The 22655-nt window shown below is 38.1% G+C and overlaps 1 protein-coding gene across 1 annotated transcript in view; it reads left to right on the top strand.

Annotated features, from left to right (window-relative positions):
* The window catches only part of LOC120078133 (plant/protein, putative (DUF3411)), a 9607-nt gene extending 1736 nt beyond the window's left edge, over window positions 1-7871 (top strand). Inside the window, exons 2-8 of the mRNA XM_039032353.2 lie at window positions 4432-4596; window positions 4680-4772; window positions 4907-5022; window positions 6471-6569; window positions 6660-6965; window positions 7053-7217; window positions 7384-7871. Coding sequence (XP_038888281.1) covers window positions 4432-4596; window positions 4680-4772; window positions 4907-5022; window positions 6471-6569; window positions 6660-6965; window positions 7053-7217; window positions 7384-7672 — 1233 coding nt within the window. The 3' untranslated portion in view covers window positions 7673-7871. The remainder of the gene's footprint in view (window positions 1-4431; window positions 4597-4679; window positions 4773-4906; window positions 5023-6470; window positions 6570-6659; window positions 6966-7052; window positions 7218-7383) is intronic.
* Window positions 7872-22655: the final 14784 nt, after the last annotated feature.

The raw sequence follows: 22655 nt of genomic DNA on the forward strand, positions 1-22655 counted from the left end.
TGAAAACATGCTAATATGAAATTGTTCCAAGTTGATGACTTCCTCATGCTGTTGTCCAGTCGCCTCCCCTCAGCTTCCCCCTCCCCAACCTCTTCATGGCTTCCATCCTCTTCCTTGGCTTCACCTTTCTATTCTTAGCCCTTCACCTTGATGGGGTAGAATAACTCACAATGCTCCATCACAATTGGTGGTGAATCCTTCTCGATCTTGGTGATGATAAGTATAAAGGAAATCATGCTAGTTTACAAAGTTTGAAGAAAATTCTTTTTCCTTCATCTCTGTAAAGCTAGATCTTTCTTGACTGGCTTGTGAACTTCAGTGTTAAAATGTTTGTTAGATTTGGCTCTTCCTTGGCTTCACCTTTCTATTCTTAGCCCTTCACCTTGATGGGGTAGAATAACTCACAATGCCCCATCACAATTGGTGGTGAATCCTTCTCGATCTTGGTGATGATAAGTGTAAAGAAAATCATGCTAGTTTACAAAGTTTGAAAAACATTCTTTTTCCTTCATCTCTGTAAAGCTAGATCTTTCTTGACTGGCTTGTGAACTTCAGTGTTGAAATGTTTGTTAGATTTGGCTCTCACCTTTGAACTTTTCGAGGAACATAGAGGTGAAGACATATTATGTGGGAAGTAAAGTTTTCAAACGGAGGAGGATTTGTTATGGAGATGAGAAAGTTGCAATGACTATGGTGGAAAAGAAAGAGGATTTGTTATGGAGATGAGAAAGTTGCAATGACTATGGTGGAAAAGAAAGAATCATTGCCCCTTTTGGAGATGGCAAGATGGGTTGGTCATCTTTATTCTCTCTAACCCTAAATTTTCCTGGGAAAAAAAATATAAGTACAACAAACTCAAGGATACAGTTGTAGCAAGTTTATTCCCTTCACCCTCACAAAATTCAATTGTTGAAAGGTATTGTTGACCTCCTTTTCTTGGCTATAATATCCTTCTATGTTTCTTATTAAACAAAATGGTAATAATAGTTAATGGCTAAAGGATCGATAGGCCATGCTTTCACGATTCGTATTCATATTGGAAATCAAAATCAAATGAGCTTTTACTCTTTTGTCACACATGCAATATATGTTCTTGTTGATAAAAAAAAAAAGTTACCTCAGGGATAAAAAAATATTATATTTAATGGCCTAGAGATCTTTATCTTATAGAGTACATAATTCCTTCCCATCTGCATTTATGGTCCTACATCAGCCAATGAATTGTGCATGAGTCTAAGTGAGATGATGATGCACTGTTGAGGGTGTGCCGTTTGACTAAATGAACATTTCTCCTCTCTTCCAAATACCCCATTTCCATTTAACAAGATGACGTCCATGGTCCTGAGGAAAATCCTTCCAACAAAAAGATCCCTTGTATTTATTTTCTCCGTACTGGTAGTGGTAACTTATTTTTGTAGGGATTTTTGGGGGGAAGGAGAGATAGTGAGGGACACTCAATGAAACTGATTGGGGCAAATGTGAATCTCCGACTCTCCCTCCTTCGGAAATATAAATATTCCACCAATTGTCTAGCTTGGATGTGAGCTTTTCAACTGTTGGGCTCTAAAAGGATGGGTCTCAAGGTTTCTCCAAGAGAGACACCAAGGTAGTTGAAGGGAAAAGATTCTGCCATGCATTCCAACCTCTCTGCTGCTTTCAACAGATACAAATAGGAGACTACAAATTCTATTTTGACCCATATCTCTTATGACCCTTGTAAACATCTCGAAACAATCTCCTATTCTTGTTTCTTTCTAACCAAAGTTGTCAAGAAAAAACCCTAATAGACTCATATCTCCTTATGACCCCTACAAGCTTCTAGAACAATCTCTCGTTCTGATTTAAGTTGTCAATAGAAGATTGTAATGGAACCATATCTCTGTATAACGTCTACAATCATCTTTAAAAATATCTTATTCTTTCTAATCATAGTTATCAAGAAAAAACCCTGACTCATGCCTCTTTATGACACCTACAAGCATCAAAGTCATCTAGAAAAAAAACCTGATTTTCTTCTTCTTCTTTTATTTTTATTATTTTATTTATTTATTTATTTTTATCTAATTTGAACCAATAGAAAAGAAATGTCATTTTCAACTCAAAAAATGTATGCTAAGAAGTTTCCACTGAAATCCAAGAGGAAGAATCAGCACTCCTGAAAGTATACATTGTGTCCACCTGAACTAGATATAGGAACAATCCAAAAACATCTGGTTGGCATCACCAAAGAATTCTCTATGAACCAACACCCCAATGGAGCAGCAGAACATTCATACCTAATGCCACCAATAAAGAAAGATCAAAGGATATCTTTTTTTGTTCGTTTTCCCCCCATAACAAACAAACTTCCATCTAGAGGGGGAAAACAGCCTAAAAGCCTAGAAATGGAGGTTCCCTTGCCTAAAATAGGAATCAGGCAAAACAGACCCAAAGAGGGACACATTTTATATTTTTAGGAATAGGATACAGTGATCCATCCCTCTTCATATTTGGTGGAAACATTTTTTTGGGGTGCAAATGGCTTTTTTCCTATCCTATGGTAAGCCTCATTTTGAATCTAAGAGGCTTCTAGCTTGAAAGAATTCTTAAGTAGACTCACTCCCCAAGCAACCCTTGCTGAATAAGGTTATGCAATCTTTGGAAAAGCCTTTTCCAAAAATTTCTATGGAAAGAAAATGATGACAGCTTGAGCTTCCAGCTTTTTAAATTGGAGAATGTCATGCTTCTAATTGAAGATAGAAGTGTTTCGGGGAGTTGAGAGGATGTTAGAGAAATGTGGTCTCTTGTTCGTTTTCACGTTTCTCATTGGGCTTCGATTTCGAAGGTTTTTTGTACTTATTCTATGAACTTGATTTTGTATAGTTGGAGTCCCTTCTTGTGGAGGGATTCCTCTTTTTTGTGGGCTTGTCTTTTTGTACGCTTGTGTTTTCTTTCATATTTTCTCAGTTAAAGTTGTTCTTATAAAAAAATAATTGAAGATAGAAGTGTTGGGATTTGTAGCTGATTAACAAGAATGAACCTCTTTTTTTTGCATAGTTGGAGTCCCTTTGTGTAAAGAGAGCTCCATTTCTTTTTGGCCTTCCCGTTTATTCTTTCATTTTTTTCTCAATGAAAGTTATTTCTATTAAAAAAATAAAGAAAGAAAGAAAGAAAAAAGAATGAGCTTCTTCTTGCAAAATGGAATTGGCGCTCTCTAAATGAGAATAAAGCCTTATGAAAGGAAGTCATTGAGGCTTACTATTTGCCCCTACTTGCTTTGGGCTCATCATCCTACAGATCATTTATGGGATCCGTGGATTTCAATTATGAGGCATAAGAAATTAATTTTTGATCAACTTACCTTTGAGGTTAGGGATGACGCACATACCTCTTTTTGTAGTGTTGTTTGGCTGAATGGCTCCTCCATAACACAAAGCTTCCCTCGGGGTTTTGATTATCGTTAAAAAGGTCTGCACTTGTTAAATATTTTTGGCTGGCAGACTAACATTTCGAATTTGCATCTCAGAAGGAATCTCAATGATATTTAAATAAAAAAAATGGACCTCTCCTATGCATCTTTTATCTTCCTTACAACAACAGACACAAGGCGGTGACAAAATCTTGTGGAAGCTGCACAACCGAATGGAAATTTTTCTACAAAATCTCTTTTGAAGGATCTATCACAGAACACAATTATTGAACATTCAAATGCCTATGTGGATGTTTTGGAAAGGTCGTTGCCTTAAGAAGATCAGGTTTTTTAATTGTAGCTTAGCTATAAGGTGATAAGCACCCATGATAAGCTCCAACACAGGATGCCTTACGTGTATCCTTCTCCACAATGGTGCGTCATGTGTAAAACAGCTCCGAGTCTTAAAGTCACCTCACATCTTCTCTTTGTATCATGCAATTATGCATACAAGTAAAGGGTCAGATTCATTGGATTAGAAGATTAGAACCCTTTTCTGTTTTGGCTTTTTGGGGTTTTGGTTTTTGTACGCCCCTTAGTATTCTTTCCCTTTTTCTCATTGGAACTTGGAATTATGGTTTCTTGTTACCAAAAAGAAAAAAAGAAAAAAAAAGAACAAAAAAAAGAACAAAAATGAAAATGAAAAGGAAGAAGAAAAAGTCGCTTCTATCCAAGAATTGTCAACTGAACCGTTTTGGTAGTCTTGATTCTTTGTAGTTCAATATACAAAAGTTGCTATATTATTATTATAATTATAATAATTATTATTATTTTGTGTGTGTGTGCGCTTCATGCTCAAACTTTAGAGCACTATTGTTCTCTACTATTCTTTATGTGTCATGCAATTTCTTTTGTTTTTTGTTGTCCAGTTATCTTTTAGTTTGGTTGGTGGAATTAAACATGTATGCTATGTTGTTGGTTGTGTTATTTCACTTTCTCAATTCCAAACGTTAATTCGAAAATAATATCATAACCAATTGCAGACTGCCATTGGGGGAGGTGGTGGAGATATTGGCAAGAAAATTAATCATGGTGGTGGTGATGGTGGAGACGATGATGGTGATGATGATGATTACTATGATGAATTTGATGATGGGGACGAGGGAGATGAGGGTGGCCTGTTCCGGAGAAGGAAATTTCTTGAAGAGGTATACAATTTATTAGTGACAAATCTGTGTTGCTATTGTTTTTTATTGGCTCATTTTTAGCACTAACTTCATATTTGCTCTAGCTTTTTGATCGTAAATTTGTAGATGCAGTATTAAACGAGTGGCAGAAGACAATGATGGATTTGCCTGCTGGACTTCGTCAGGCTTATGAAATGGTAGGGTTCCCCACTCCCTCCCCCCAATTAATGTAATATTTTCTTGGAGGAGCAGGAGATATTTTATCATTTTCCTTGTGTTAATTTATTTAGCCTTGAACTTTGGCTAGACGCTGATGGATTCTTTATCCCAGGGTTTAGTCAGCTCGGCTCAAATGGTAAAATTCTTATCAATGAATGCCAGGCCAACTACAACTCGGTTCATTTCACGAGCACTTCCTCAAGGAATCTCACGGGCTTTTATTGGCAGGTAATTATCTTTTTTCCTCTTTTTGAATTGACAACAAGGCCTTTCATTCTTAGGTACTTGACTTCAATTCTTTTACCAACTCACCATTCTTGGAGGGCATGGTAACTCATTTGCTAGAAGATATTAATTCTCCATTAACCATCAGCGTCTTAATATTAGATCCTAAATCTAAATTTAAGCAATGAGAGAGTGTAATATCTAATTCTAGATTATCCATGAATTCAACATATTTATTCTTGCTGTTATTACATTATAGGGATGGTTGCATATATGCCAAGTCGTGCACTTTCTAGAGAGAAGTGTTTGTTTGTGTGTTTTTAATTTTTTTTAATCTTGAATAATCTGAAATTGTGGATCATGTAGAATTGCAAACCTATAAAGCACCGATACTCCTAAGATGGCCAAGTGTTAGTGTCGGACATGTGTCCCGATGTCCGACATGCCGCCGACACGTGTCCGACACGCCAACTGGCGTGTCGATTATTCTATTATTATTTTTTAATTTCCGACACGCCCTGACACGGCTGGACACTTGAAAGGACACGACTGCGACACATTCAGGACAAGGGACCCAAAATTAGAATGAAAAAACAATGAAACTGCCATTTTATCAGCCCAGCCCAAAACACTTAGCTTTTAGGGTTATTGTGTTTTTTCTTTTAATTTCTCAAAATCTCAACTCAGATTCCACTTCTCCAGCCAGCCTTCATTCCTTCGACCTTCCAAACAGCCAACAATCTTCACACCCAAAACTCCACACCCAGACGAACTCCACGGCAGTCGGCCAAACCTCCACGCCCAAGCACGCTGGCGACTTGCTATAAATGGAATATTTCACAATATGTTTATTGCACGACATATATTTAATTTTTTAATTAAAAAAATAACGTGTCCCCGACGTGTCGGTGTCTCAGTTCTCAGGGTATGTTTGGTTTAACTTTTCAAATGTTTAATTTTGAAAAAAAGTGAAGTGTTTGGCAACCACTTAGCTTTTGAAACACTTTCAAAGTGTATTTTAAACTGTTTTGATCAAAAGTTAAAAGTAAAAATGAATTTTTCGAAAAACATTTTTTTCTCTAGTCATTCCAAACAGACCCTTAGTCTTAGGGCCATCTCCTTTAGAAACTTTATGGTTTCCTTTCCCACAAAATTTTCTAAAGTAGACATGCATATTTTATATTATATCGACATCTATAATAATATTTCTATATCAATATCTAGTATATGGACAGCTTTACTCTAGTCCCCCCTCTTCTCTCCTTTTTTTTTTTTTTTTTTAAAAAAAAAATGTGGAGGAAATCAATTTTAAAATGATAAAATCGGTTAATTTCTCTCATGCTTCCCGACTTGAATTTTTCTTGTACTCACACTAGTTTGTTTCATTGAGACAGAATGCATTCTTTGAGAAAGAATAAATATTTTCGAACCTTAACTTATTATTTGCACAGGATGATAGCCGATCCTGCCTTTCTCTATAGGCTTCTTTTAGAGCAGGCTACTACAATTGGTTGTTCAGCTTGGTGGGAAATAAAGAATCGCAAGGACAGGTTTGTTATTTAGCCATACTGGTTAAACTCTGTCTCATTTCTATTTTTAATTTGGTTGCCTTACACATTTTTGTACTGTTGTGGCTGCAGGATAAAACAGGAATGGGATCTGGCGCTCATTAATGTTCTAACAGTTACTGCCTGCAATGCTATAGTTGTTTGGTCACTTGCTCCTTGTCGATCATATGGAAATACATTCCGATTTGATTTGCAAAATACATTACAGAAGCTTCCCAATAATATATTTGAAAAAAGTTATCCTATGAGGGAATTTGACTTACAAAAGAGAATCCATTCTTTCTTCTACAAAGCTGCAGAGTTGTGCATGGTCGGTATAACTGCAGGAGCCGCTCAAGGCGCTTTGTCCAATTTTCTCTCTAGTAAAAAGCAGGAAAGGTATATGATTATTCCCATTTGAATATATAGAAATTCTAATAAACTGCTCCATGTTTCTTGACTCGGAATTGTATACATGTTTGTCAGGTTATCTGTATCAGTTCCAACTGTGAGTACCAATGCTCTCGGCTATGGTGCTTTTCTCGGGCTCTATGCAAATCTCCGGTATCAGTTATTATGCGGTTTTGACAGAGCAATGATCAATCATTTTGATGTTATTGAGGTAGCTCTGTTTTTCAGCTCTGCATTGAGGTTCGAACTGCTTTCCCCCCTTTTGAAATATCTGTGGCATTTATGTGTAAAGCCTTAAACTTGCTATTTTTTCCCCTAAAAAGTCTCTGGTTTAAACACAACCTTATCCAAAAAGACATTATTGGGTAAAGAATATTCAATAAAACCATATTGGAACTGTATGTAGGGTTTTGAATGTGCAACTAGGAGAAAGATCAAGACTGGCTTGGCTTGGAGTGGAGGCTGATCCACTGGTTCAGTCAAGTGAACTCTTGAAGAAGGTTTACAACCGACCTTCTGAAGACGTTAGTAAGTCTTCCTCAAAATGGTTTATTTCTAAGAATGCCATCATTTCTGGCCTTGGACTCCTTGGTCTCAAACAGACCGGTGCCGACTCCATCTCTGAAGGTGAATCAGTACCCAAAGCACGGAGGAAGAGAATTGTTCGGAGAAAGGTAACGGCAGGTTCCTCGTGATCTTTTTATCCAGTAAATGCATTCTTCATTACCCAGTTTTGCAGTATGACGATAGATTTGGTGCAAAGTTGCCGTATAAATCTTTGATAGAAGTTAGTTGCTAGGTGGATGATATTTTTCCTTTGATGTAACCTGTGATCCAACTGGAGAAATTCATTTTAAACTGAAGTAATGCAATTATTCTAAAGTTTATCTTGTAGGGATTTTTTTAAATTCTTCTGGTTGGTTTTTTACCACAACTTAGATTGAATATTTAAAATACCTCTTCTTGTGGTATTATCTCTTTAGCGAATAAGGTTATCAAAGTAGATTCATAAACCCTTATACTCCAAACACAGCAAAATAAAACTACTGGGGAAGAATGTATGTGTTTTTAGTTTTCTGTTTTTGAAATTTTTGCTGGTTTTTTTTCCCATAAATTTGAAATTTTGGTTTTCATATTTGCTGAAGGAACATTTGAATGCTTCTTCAAATTCTAAGAACAGGTTTTAAGTTTTTTGTTTTTTTGGTTTTAGCTTTGGGTGGGTGAAATTTCCTTTTTATCCTCAGTTTAGGGGGGGAAAAAAACATGAAGTTGGCCACCTAATGTTGATAGCTGGTGACTGATTTTTGTTCTTTTCCTCATTCCCCCTTCTGCTTCTTCCTCCCTCTCTAGCCTTTAATTTATCTTTCGTCCTCCTTATTCTCACACAAAAAGTTAGAAACGAACTTCTTCATTTAAGAGTTCCAACCACTGAAGCGTGGTATCGATTATGTTGGTTGTGGGTCATTAGATTCTCTTTATCGACCCTCATTAGCCACCTATAGTTGGTCACTAACTTCTTGTCTTATTTCCTTTTTCTTCTTCCTCATTCTTCCCTTCACTTCTCACTTCGTTCCCCTTCATTTTCACAAAAAAGCATAAACAAATTCTCTCCTTTTAAAAGCTCCTGAAGTTCAACGTCGATCGTGTTCATTGTGGGTTCGGTCATCGGAGTGAGACAAGGAAAAAAATAAAAGGAGTGTCAGTTTGTTCAAGCTTATATATACATATACATATATATATATATATACACTGTATACATATATATATTGTAACGATCCGACTTTCTAGAATGAGGATTGAATTGTTACTACAAACATGCATAAATCTTAAAACAATTTTTTCACGTAAATTGATCAAATCCAAAAGAATCTAATAAAACAAATTTTTAATATAAAATATCGAAGATCATAGATTTGCTGTTCGAGGTACTCCTAAATTAAATAAATATTCAAAATAAGTCACTCAAGAATTTGTATGTTTAACTTCTAAATTAAAATATGATAGCATGAGAGAAAAAAAAATCATAGGCGAAAGTGTTTCAAATCTTAAGGCTTGGTCACGGATTCTTTTTGTTCACCCACTATTGGGTCCACTAGGTGTACATGTTAGTCTTCCTATCAAGACAAAGGCGTGCATCCCGAACATTGGCGTAAGGGGCGAACCCGAAGGCACGCTTTCATAGGAAGTGACTTCGAAGAGACACAATAACATAATTGTAGGTGGATGGTCCCATAAGGACGTCGAAACGTAATAGCCACCATAGTTTACATGCAACATACATCGTCCAAGTTCATATCAAGCCATATATAATATAATAATCATAGTAACATATCTCATGAGTCTTTAGAATAGTCTCAACAGTCATTTATCCGTCAATCATGGTCGAACATTCCATCACAATAGAGACATGCTTTCAATGTACTCACAGGCTTAACATCAACTTGGGGTTCGAGGGCGAACCGACAGTAAATCACTTATATCAGATTTAAACCTAAGAAAAATAACAATTCAAAACCCTCTTTATCTTGAGAAAAAAAAAAAAAGGTCTTAAATCAATCCCTAAACATCAGCCAATTTTGAATTCCAACATTAAGGCTTAATTTTAAACACCATAAATAATCAAAACACGCCTGAACAACTTATCCAAAGTGTGGTTGGATTCGAGTTCACTTCCAAACTCCCAAACAAAAGTTCCAATCTAAGCAAATTCAATAATAATGGTTAGAGCCTCAAATTTCAACATACCATATTTAAATCAAGGGTTCTAAGGCTTAACATACTTACCAAAACGTGTCAAAATGATTTTGATAATGTTGGATGGCAACTTCAAATCTCTTTGAAAACCCAATTTAATCCTCCACAACCAAGATTTAACCAAAAGTTAGGCCAACTATCCATTGATAAACCAAAATCCTTAAAAACAAGAACCAAGACTTATCAAAAGTCATCAATCGAGTCCTTATGCTGTTGGATAATGATCCTTGATACGTCAAAACTTCAATTGAAAACCCGAAACATAATGGGTAGCAACAAATCAGGGCCAAAATTGAATGGGCAATCCTTAAACTGGAGATTTTACCATAAAACCTTTACTAGTGCTATCTCTCTGTTATTCAAAACTTTCACTTCCCTAGCAAGAATTTGTATAGGCTTCTCTTCATAAATTAAGTTCTCACTTGACTGTGAGGGCTCGAAGTCTACTATATGAGATACATCTATCACATACTTCCTCACCATTAAGACATGAAAGACATTGTGAACTGCAGAAAGAGACGGTGGCAATGCTAATCGGTAAGCTATGTGGCCAATCCGCTCCAAAACATCAAATAGTTCAATGAAACGGGGACTCAACTTCCATTTTCTCCCAAACCTTAGACCACCTTTCATAGGTGTTCACTTTCAAGAATACCTTAGCGTCCACCTCAAACTCTAAGTCTTTACGCCTAATACTAGCGTAACTTTTCTGTCTACTCTGAGTTGTCTACATTCACGCTCTAATCTTCTGCATTGCTTTGTTTGTAATCTGTACTAGCTTGGTTTCCAACAACTTTCGCTCACCGACCTATCCCCAACAAACAGGAGACCTGAAACTCTTCTATAAAGCTTCAAATAGCGACATACCAATAGTAGCCTGATAGTTGTTATTATATGCAAATTCCATCAAATGTAGGTGAGAATCCAACTCCCTGAAAATTTCAATGCACAGGCGGCAACACGCGCCGTTTGACAATCAGTTTGAGGGTGAAAAGCTGTGCTAAAATCTAATCGAGTACCCAACGTTGTTTGGAGACTCTTTCAACAGCTAGATGTAAAACGAGGACCTCTGTCAGATACAATAGACATAGGCACCCCGTGCAACCTCATCACTTCTTTCATATACAACTGTGCCCACCTATTTACAGAGAACGTAAACCTTTCTGGAATAAAATGTGTTAACTTAGTGAGTCGGTCCACTACAACCTATATCATCGTATAGCCTTTTGCTGTTTTTGACAAGCCTACAATAAAGTCCATAGACACATGCTCTCGCTTCCATTCTGGTACACTCAAGGGTTGCAACAAACATGCTAGCCTCTATCTCAGGGCTTTCACTTGCTAACACATTAGACATTTACTAACAAACTCTGCTACCTCTCTTTTCATATCATACCACTAGTAATATCGTCTCAGGTCCTGATACATCTTGGTGCTTCTAGGATGCATCGAGAATGAAGAACTATGAGCTTCTGTCAATACCTCATTCTTAAATCACTGTCTGCAGGTATACATAAACGTCCCTGGTAATAGAGACCATCCTCTAGGGATACCGAGAACTCACTATCCCGTCCTGTCTCTACTAGGCGGAATTTCTCAACAAGGTAAGGATCACCTTGTTGAGCATCAATAATCCTCCATCTCAAGGTCGGTTGTACTGCTAGCTGTGCCAACTGTGCAGTGTCCTCCTTCACTGCCACTGCAATTTCAGCTCGTTCAAAATCGTTGTGTAGATGAGTCGGTCTGGTAATTAGAGTTGCTGAATGGGTTTTCTTTCTACTCAGAGTATATGCCATGACATTCGCCTTGGCTGGATGATACAAAATTTCATGGTCATAATCTTTCACTAACTCCAACATCTACACCATCTCATATTCAACTCCTAAGTGAAGAAGTATTTCAGGCTCTTGTGGTCTATGAAAATCTGTATCTTATCTTCATACAAATAGTGTCTCCAAATCTTCAAAGCAAAAATCATTGCTACCAACTCCAAATCATGAGTTGGGTAATCCTGTTTATGATTCTTTAATTGCTGAGAGGCATAAGCAACCACTTTACCCTGTTGCATTAACACACACCCAAAACCCTTCTTGGAGGATCACTATAAATGACAAAACTCTCTGATCCATCCGGGACAGTGAGAACCGGTGCCGAAACCAACTTTTATTTAATATTCAGAAAACTGTCTTCACAAACCTTACTCCAAATAAAAGAAACACCCTTCCTGGTCAACTGAGTCAAAGGAGTGGCTATGCGAGAGAAATCCTTTACAAACTGATAATAATATTCTACCAAACCTAGAAAACTGCGCACCTCACTGACTGTGGTGGGACGAGGCCAACTTGTAACTGCCTCAATCTTTGTAGGATCAATAGATATTCCTTCTTTCGACATCATATGTCCCAGAAAAGACATCTGACATAGCCAAAATTCACATTAGGAGAATTTGGCATACAACTTATTTGACCTCAGGGTCTCCAAAACTTTTCATAAATGCTTATCGTGTGTTTTGGAATAGACCAAGATATCATCAATAAAAACTATTACAAAAGTGTCAAGAAAATCCTTGAACACCCTTTTCATCAAATCTATGAATATTGCAGGAGCATTGGTCAAGCCAAACAACATTACAATGAACTTGTAATATTCACATCTAGAATGAAATGCAGTCTTAGGAATGTCACTGTCTTTTATCCTCAACTGATGATACCCTGAACGTAAATTGATCTTGGAGAAAATTGTAGCCCCTTATAACTGGTTGAACAGATCATCAATTTTGGGGAGAGGATACTTGTTCTTGATGGTTACCTTATTCAACTCTTTGTAGTCTATGCATAGGTGTAACGAACCATCATTTTTCTTCACAAACAACATTGGCACACCCCATGGTGGCACACTCGAACATATGAAACCCCTGTCAAGCAACTTTTACAACTGAGTCTTAAGCTCGTTCAATTCTGCTGGTGTTATTCTATATGGAGCTTTAGAGATAGGAGTAGTGCTTGGCTCTAACTCAATAGTGAAATCTATCTCTCTGTACGGTGGCAATCGTGAGAGATCTTCTGGAAAAACATCTGGAGAATTTCTCACCATTGGCTTGGACGACAAAATGACCTCAGAGCCTCTAGTATCAACCTGCCAAGATATTCTAGGTACCTTGGTTAAGCAACTTGTTGACTCTCATAGCAGAAATTACCTTGGGCAAAACCACGGTCCCGAACCCTCTAAACTTACAGTGACTTTCGTAGGAGGGTTAAAAATCATCTTCTTGCGGGAGCAGTCAATAGTGGCATGGTTGACAGACAACCAATCAATGCCTATTATCACATCAAAATATCACATGTCCAACACTATTAAAGTCGCATCTGATACATGGTTTGTCATTTCTATATGATGTGCTTTTTATCTTTTCATTTGCTAACATAATTTCTCCAAATGGAGTAGAAACTAATAAAACATAATTCAAAGACTCTAGTTCTAACATAGCATGCTTAGCAAACACTGATGATATAAATGAATGAGATGAGCCAGGACCAAATAACACCAAGGCATAGTGTCCTAAGATTGGGAGCGTACCTGTCACCACTATGCCTGACTTATCGGCCTCTGGCCGAGTTATAGTATAAACTCGACCCTGCTGTTTCTGTCTGTTTGAATTCCCATGAGGTGTACTCAAAGACTGAACACCTCCAATCTGAACACCAGAGCATTGATCAACTGTATGCCCCACTTGTTTGCATCTAAAACATGTCCCTATGCCAACCAAACAACGTTTTCAGTGGCATTTTCCATAAGATGTGCATACGACCCTATCCTTTTAGTGCCCCCCGGACTCAGAAGCCTACTGCTGAAAATGTCGTTGTGGCCAGTCTAAATTTTGGCTCTTCTGTGACGGTTCAGGGGCTTTAAATCTACCTTCCTTTTCTGGCCTGAGCTGGATTCTCTTGCTAATGATTTCAAGAATACCTCCTCTAATGGGCAACCTACTCAAGTTGTTGCACAGAATGCTGCCGCATAGGTAGTCGGCTCAAAAGCTTGCACTATGTCATGCACTCCATCTCTTAGTCCATTTACAAATCGTTCAGCCTTCTTCGCCTCTGTGGGCACTAGGTCATGGGTGAAACAAGAAAGCTTATCAAATTCCTCCTTGTATTCCTCCATGGTCATAACTTCCTATTTCAAATTCCTAAAATTCATCTGCTTGTTGTACATCATAGTGGCAGAAAAATACTTCTCATAGAACCGTTCCCAACTTGCCCGTCCACCATTAATTTCTATCATTCGTTCTATCGAGCACCACCAACACAGGGCATTCTCAGTGAGTAAGATGATGGCACACTGGAGTTTCTGATCTTTAGGGCACTTCATATATCGAAAAATTGTCTCCACAGTGGACAACCACAACTTTGCCTTAGTTGGGTTCTTCAGTGGCCCATTGAATGTAGGAGGTTATACTTTGTCTCCACAGTGGACAACCACAAGTCTTGTAAGTTCTGATTCTGAGCCTGCACCTGTGTTGACTGGACCTGCGAGGGTGGCACTTGTTGTGTCTAGGTTTGTTGAGTCCGATGAGTTTGAGCTACCTGCTCTGCCACTGCGTTGTGGACTAGTTCCTGTAAGAGGAAGTAACAACTCTCCCAATTCGCTCCGCCATTGCATCCTTGTTAACCTGAACACTAGGTGGGGTTGGAGTTACCAGAACATCATGATCCCCACTGGCTCTAACTTCTTGTGCTTCTAATGCAAAAGGGTCCTAAACTTGGGGATCCTGGACTTGTAGGTCCTGAACTCCTCCCCTAGCCTTCCACTTTACCCTAAGGTTTGGTGCCATAACCTAACATTCACATACAGTCAGCTCATGTCAAATTCTCTACCAAAAAAAAAATAAAAATAAAAAATATATATATAGCAATTACAACTGTAATTTAAGCAATATTCCATGCATATAATGCTAAGAACCTTTTTTTTTCTTTGTTAAACAACATACCTAGCGATGACGAGGAATTCATTAATGGCCAATGGGACAACTTGGACTTACATAATAAGTCAGTCTACATAACCTAAAAACTTAGGCTCTGATACCAACTGTAACGACCCAACTTTCTAGAATGAGAATTAGACTGTTACTACAAAAATGCATAAATCTCAAAAACAACTTTTTCATGTTAATTGAAAAATCCAAAAGAATCTAGTAAAACAAATTTCTAATATAAAATTGTTAGGCGTGGAGAATTTAATGTTGTTTCTTAGACCCCTAGCCTAAATAAAGAAATATTTTTAAATTCACCAAACTACTACTTATACGACTAGGTAGCACAAGCGGGAAGCATGGAGCCTAACGTAAAGATGCTGAAAAGATAAAGGAAAAGGAAAAATTAGGAGCCCCTTTGACCTAAATTTAAGAAAAATATATATAGAAAACAGATGTAGTGTTGCAACGCTCTTGAGAGTGTTGCAACTCCCTTGTTGATGCAACCCCTTAGCATTGGAGTAGTGTTGAGGCACTGGGCACAACGCTACCTTACATGCGCGTGTTGGAGGCATTCCGTCGAAACTCGTAGTTTTGCAATGCTCTTGGGTAGTGTTGCAACATTTCCCTATATCCTTGCATTCTACCTTTTAGTGTTGCATGGGAGCGTTGAGCAAGGGTTGTAACGCTCCAATCAGTGGCAGACTTGTATTTTTTGGCCCTTTTACCTCTTTGGTGCACCAATCTCTAAATTAGCTCATTTTTTGCTCCTTTCTTTGCCTCTCAAGATGAATTCACCTGCAAAATAGGACAATTAACATTAAAAAACCATTTACAAGCCTAAATTAAGCTAGGAATTATAGCTCTTTTTTTAGGGCTATCAAAAATCTCAAAGATCATAGATTCGCTATTCGGGGTATCCCTAATTTAAATAAAATATTCGAATAAATCACTCAAGAATTTAAATGTTTAATTTCTAACTTCTAAAATATTTGAATAAATCACTCAAAGATCATAGATTCGTTGTTCGGGGTACTCCTAGGCGGAAGTGTTTGACAAGTCCCAAGGTTCGGTAATAGATTCTTCTTGTCATCCGCCGTTCTGTCCTTTCCTTTTCCTAAAAAAATATAGCTAATAGAGTGAGTATAAAAATACTCAGTAAATCACACACCACTAAGCCCACTAGGTGTACATGTTAACCTTCCTATCAAAATAAAAATATACATCCCGAACATAGGTATAGTTATAGGCATAAGAGGCGAACCCAAAGACACACTTTCATAGGAAGTGACTTCGAAGAGACACAATAACATAACCGTAAGTGGCAATCCCATAAGGATGCTAAAACATACTCAGGGGATGAACACAATCCAATAGGAGTGCTAATAGCCACCATCAATCTACATGCTGTTGGGGTTGATGCCCTAAAGTCTCGCGTCCTATAGTTTGTAAACAGTATGTAGGAACGCTTGTGATGTATAATATATGATATTTACTTCACTTCTTGACTTTGCACATTTGGATGTTTTATTTGCTTTACCACAAACCAATAAACTTAAAATCCCTGGTTGTCTTTATGTAACTTAAGCATGTATGTTGTGACATACAATTGGATCATGTCTTAAGTGATAACCAAAATGGTCTGTAGTATATGAATATAGGAGGAAAACCTTATCCTGGTAATGCTACGGATGCGACCCATTTTGTGGAATGGTCACAATTATTGTGACTTGTCACAGATGATTTGATCCTGATCATTCGTGTAGGGGACATGCGAGTGGGGGCATCTTATATAAAAAGTTTGTATAAGACTTGACCACGAAGTGTTAACGTCTTGTCATATAACCAGTTCATGACAGAGACTTCACTTCACTAGGATGACCATAGGTAACATGACCTCAATTCTAAGTGAGTTGGGAACTTCTGCCATTAAGGACGGTCCTTTGATTTGATTGGGTGCGAGTGGCCAGAGCGCCGGCTCAAACCTACCACTTTGGGGATTTGTCTGATTTGGAAGCTGGGAACTCAACTACACAAGATGAAGTTCAGTCCTTCCCCAAAGCAGGGGTAAGTAGATAGATTGCTCTCTTAAGGGTTGATCCCGAGGCTCGAACAATATGGCGCCACACACCTTTTCATGGCCCGAGAGGTGTTCACACATAGTAGGACTATGTTATATTGTTCATTGAGGGATCAGTGGTACTTAAGGAGTAAGATGTAACTACAAGGGGCAAAACGGTAAATTGGCCCAGCTGTACTTACGAGCATCTGTGAAGGGTCATCATACTGATGATTGGTTATATCCGATGGACAGAAATATATCTTTGGTAAGAAGAGTTCAGCTGTCGATTTTTAGTGGAATTTCTGTCAGTTAACGGATGGTGGATATCATGGCTAAAGAATTTAGTTAGTTATTCACGTACCGTTGGAGCTTCGAGCTATCGGTCCATAAGGTCCTCTTGGGAGCTTGGATACAAGTTGAGAATTAGTTTTTGGGTTAGTTTGAAATGTTCAAATTGACAAGAGGGAGTTCGATTATATATAATTAAACTAGTTAATTATATATGATATAATTAACTTTATGTATGAGATACATTAATTTGGAGGAAATTGAATATAAATATGATTTATATCTAGTGGAGGAAAAATACTATGATTAATATATGATATTAATCCATAGGTTATGATTATAATGTGATTATATTTATTATTTATTAATTGGATAGTTATGGGGTAATTGGCCCGTGTCTCTTCTGTTTTCGTAACTGATGAGTAAGATGAAGAATCATTTTGAGACGCTTAAATAGCTCATGGTGTGTTAAGTATTTGATGGCATAGTGTTTGAGAGGGTCGTCGCTTAGTAAATCAGTGCCTATACGATAGTGTTGAACGATCGCTTACACCCACACACGTTACTTACTAAACGATCGCTTATCTTTTACTAAACGATTGTTTAGTGCTCGAGTTTTACTAAATGATTGTATAGACGATCACTTAGCTTTTCCTACACGATCGTATACTTCGCCTAAATGATCAAGCATTTTGTCTATATGATAGACGAGTTTTTCTCCCACTTGCTTGATCGTTGTATACAATCTCTTTTCCTTCTTCCCTCTACCAAATCCGAACAGAGCCCACTCTTTGGATTTTCACTTCGAGAATACTGAGGGTTTCAAGTGGTGGTGTCGTCCATTTTCTTCATCTGTTCACGTGGAGACTGTTCGTGATAGATGATTGGGTGTTGTTGAATGATAGCTTGCTGTTCCAGCGAAAGCGAGATTTGCAGTGAAGAAAATCTTCAACTGGTATGTTCTCTCGGTCTCTTGTTTGTTTATCCTTTAAGCATGCCAGTAATTTAGCGTTGTTAATGCATATCTGTATGTGTGGAAATTCTGTGACAATGAATTGGAAAGATCCTCTTCCGCTCATAGGTACTTTTGTATAAGAGTTGCTTCACATGAAACATACATCATCCAATTTCATGTCAAGCCATAACATAATATAATAATCATAGTAACATATCTCATGAGTTTCCAAAACAATGTCATTCCATCACAATAGAGACATGCATTCAATGTACTCAAAGCCTTAAAATCAACTTGAGTTCGAGGGCGAACCGGTAGTAAATCACTTACCTCAGATTTAAGCCTAAGAAAAATAACAATCCAAAGCCCTCTGATGCATTTGTACCATGCGATGAGATGAATAATGATTATCAGGTTGTGACGCTTTGTTTTTCCTTGTAGAACCCAAGTGCAAGTCTAACCAAGGTCCAAGTAAGTCTAGGGTCGAACTCAGGGATTGCTTATAAGTGTATGATGAAACTAATACTCTTATCTTAATGCAAATGAAATGTTCACTAAAATTGTCAATTTTTTGGTGTTATTCTAACTCTAAACTTTATGCGATGGGGGTTGTGCTTTAAGTGAAATAGTGTGACCGATGGTTGTTGGATGCTGACATGTGATGATAGGGTTGAGAAGAATTTTCACCAACATTTCCTAAGCAACTATATGAATCATGCGTTCAAGAAATGCACTTGATATTATGACCAACACTTCTTAGTGTATTTGGCCACACTATCCTATCTCCAGGATGCATGCGATGAGTGCAATAGGTAAGAGATGTACATATTTCTAAGGCGCATCTCCTCTTGTTTTATGAGTTCTAAATATGAGTTTTTTCAAACCTAGATTCAATTTACTTAGAACAATCTTTCGATTCATTCAAGTGACACAAGTAGGCATACATAAAACAAGTTGATTGCACAATTCTTTTGTTGCTTAGTTCATGCTGGCTATATGCTTCTCAACCCATAAAATAATTTAGCTACTCATGATAATGATGGAGAAAATGAATAAAGGATGGAATAAATATGTATTCATATTGCAGACTTTGAACTTTTCAACGTTAACAATACAACATAAATACACTCTAAGATAAAGAAATGGATAGAGAATCAAGCCGTGGTGTGTAATGTCTTGCTTCTTTCGACTCTAATGATGATTACTTCACTCAAATATTGAACAATGAAGCTTTTCTTCCTCCACAAGAGTCCCAAGCTCTCACTATGGTGTTTTTATGGCTGAACGAGAAGGATTTTTTACAAAATTTTCTTCTAAATTTTTTTTATGTCTCTCGCTTCCCTTGCTTGGTGATTGCATGGGTATTTATAGGCGTCTGAGGATGACTTCTCTTCTCCCACTCATGATTGTGCTGATAAGGTGTATTAAATTCCATGAATCTTCAACGAAGTTCTCTTTTCAGCCACCAACTCAATTTGAGATTTGACTTCCACCACCTATGTCATATCATGCTTCATCGCCTAAAGTTATCGACTTAACTGGTTATACGATCGTGCATTTGTTTCTGGTAGTTCTTGTTTGACCGCATCAGTGGGCGTTTTGCATTAAAATAGCAACATTAGCTCAAAATTCAGATAGATCGGGCGTTGAAGTTGTATGATCATGTACTGTGATTACTTTATAAATTCTTTAGCAAAAATGTTGCACTTCCAAAGTCTTGATCGCCTTTATTAGTCGCCTATACCCCTTAAAATGCTTAACCCAGTTTGCTAGACCAGAATTTTCTCGAGTTTTTTTCCTTTTCCTTCTGAAATTATTTCTAAACTTGAGAAGCCGCAAGCTTAATCTTCAAAAATCCCTTACTCATTTCTAAAACAACCTCATATTTTGTTTTTTTGGGTTTTGAATAATACAAAGTAAAATTTCTTCTTGTTATTTTTGCTATGATCTTGTGCTGATCCAAGTGTCTAGCCTTCATTTTGGCTTGTCCCCATGGTTGTCATGCGAACATCCAACTATGAGTGAGACTCTCTTTTCAGTCTTAACTCATGCCTTATGACTTGTTATGGCAGTGGAGTTGTGATCAATTATTTCTTGCATTGATCATGATTTTTGCCTTGTTTTTGCTCGCCCCCACGGGTGTCATGCAGACATCCAACTACAAGCAAGTTTTGATTTCAATGCTTTATCTCTCTCTCTCTCTTGGAATAAATATGTGTTCAAGGAGATTAAAAGATTTTGAAAGCTTCTACGTTTAAACACCCCCCCCCCCTCCCACCTCCAAAATTAGAGGACAACAAGGTCCTCATTATTGAGAAAGTGAATTATGCGATGCAATGAGAAAGTTATTATAAAATAGGTTTGAAGTAAAGCTTGCAGACTTGCTAAATCCTGGAAATATTTTCAAAGGCAAAAATCATAAAAATTAATATTGATGCCAGTCTCGGCTGTTAGTGTTAGCACATAGTTTCATCATTGAGGTCATCATTGGCAAGCAACAAAGCAACAGATAATGAAGCGATCAAAAGTATAGGCGTGTTACAAAGAAAAAAAAAAAAGAAAAGGCAACGAAAGATAGACAAAATCTCATCAAATTTATATTAAATCATTGAAGCAATCATACAAAAGAAGAGAGATGGCATCTAATTGAAAAAGTACAAGGAAAAGAGAAAACAAGGAACGACACCACCCCTAAATTTAGTTTTCTCTCGCATCGTTGTTGTTACATTCTTTTGGTGGATTTTTGTTGGGGAATTGCAAGGGATTTTGGAGATGCGGAGGAATGGGTGGCATCACCACGAGGCAAGCAATGACATTTTGAAAAAATTCGATCATGTAGTGAAATGGTCGTGCTGCCTCTGTGTCAGTTGTCTGATGAAGTCATGTGTCACACTCTGTTGGTCTTGAACAAATTCCTTCAACTCGTTATGTTATCTAACGAGTTCATCTTGTTGTCGCCTCAAATTGTTCATCTACGCTTGAAGTGATTGTTGTTGCCGCGACAGGTCATCAAGACCTTCCAAAATTGGTTCTTGAAGGTCATCATGAATGAATCTGTACCATTCATCCTCGGGGTCAATTCCTTCGGGTGCGTTGGCTTGAGTGTGCTGATTTTCTTTACTGGGCTGACGCTCACTAGCCTCACCAATGCCAGAGCCACTTCCTTATTTCAATCCTAGGTGAGGTAGACTTGGGTCATCAGTTGTGATGTGTGGAGGACTTGATTTGGATTTAGGGGAGGGTGGTGGAGTTGGTAGTCTAGATGCAAGGGGAAGGATCATGAGGGGTTCATCTTTAGGAGCAGGCGGCGTTGGCTTTTCAAGCGATGGTGGGTGCACGTTAAGATCAACGCTTAGCCTAAGGGATTCAAGATCTAGCTGGGGTGGTGGAGACTTTTCTATTTGGGGTGAAGGCATCGCCCTTTCTTCAACCTCTGATGCGATGGTTTGTTTCATTTTCTTTTGCTGTGAGGTTTTTAGGGTCATCTGGTTCTGGGGTTGTCGCTTTGTTTTTTTCTTTGGTTGGTTATTGGCTTGAGCTGGAAACCTCATTAGGCGGCGGAGGGAATTGCTCATGAGCATGCTTCTTACCGCCACATCTTCCTCTTCTTCAAATCATCCTTGAGCTACACAGAGCTGGGTGATGAGCAATGGGAAGAATAACTGTCCCCTTGGCCTTGAGAAGAATGACCAAATTTAGCTTGCGATCAGGTGACCAACATTTATGAGGATTGACCCGCATGATGCAGAAAACGACCATTACTATCTCTCTTAAGACCAAATGATCATGCATTGTACGAAGCATTTTTCTTTTGACGAAGTATAACCACACGTTGGCTTCTGGCGTTAGATTGTGCGGTGACAACGTCTTGACCCCTTTGGCTGAGACACTCCATTTTGTCCCAGGTAGCTCTACCACCTTCAACGCTTCTTTTTCTTCCTCAGATGTTGGGCTTTTGATTATCCTATTTCATTCAGCATCAGGAATATCTTTCAGATTGTACAAATGATTGATTTTCTTGACGTTAAATCCTATGGTTGCTTCCCCAACATCTGCTCGATAGCGCCAGTATGAGGTTTTCCTTTATAGAACACGGTCACCACAGATAGTTTAACCGTTCTTGCCCCTTCGCAGAAGTCTCTCCACCCCAATGCATCAATCGTGTTTGTGATGAAATGTGGCAGAGGCGTACTTTTAGGGAAGAAGCCCATCTCAATCAGAATAGGGGGCCTATTTTAGGAACTTTTTCTTCCTCCGCCACGGGTGCCTTGCCCCTTTCTTCCTTTCTTACTACCGCTTGCTTTGACGTTTTTTCCTTCTTCGAAATGCTACTGACCCCGCCCTTCTTCTTCTTTTCCACCCCAGACTTATCTTCTTTCTTTTTCCTCTCATCTTCTTCCATAATCAGTCAATTTTCTTCCCTGATCTTTTGCAAGTTGCGCTTGATGCACTTAGTTTTTTCTTGCCTTGCTCTCTTCTCTTCATTGCTTTCGTCGTGCATTTCCTTTTCGAATTCCAGTGTAGCACGCTCCACACTATTTGGAGATTTCTCAAGCTGTGGATGTGATGGATTTCTCGTGCGTTCAAGCTCTTCATCGCGCACCTCATGACAGAGCTCAATTATCGCGATTAGGGATTTGGCTTCCTTCT

The sequence above is a fragment of the Benincasa hispida genome, chromosome 5 (assembly GCF_027475165.1).
Source record: "Benincasa hispida cultivar pf3 chromosome 5, pf3_genome.v1.1, whole genome shotgun sequence".
Taxonomy (NCBI): domain Eukaryota; kingdom Viridiplantae; phylum Streptophyta; class Magnoliopsida; order Cucurbitales; family Cucurbitaceae; genus Benincasa; species Benincasa hispida.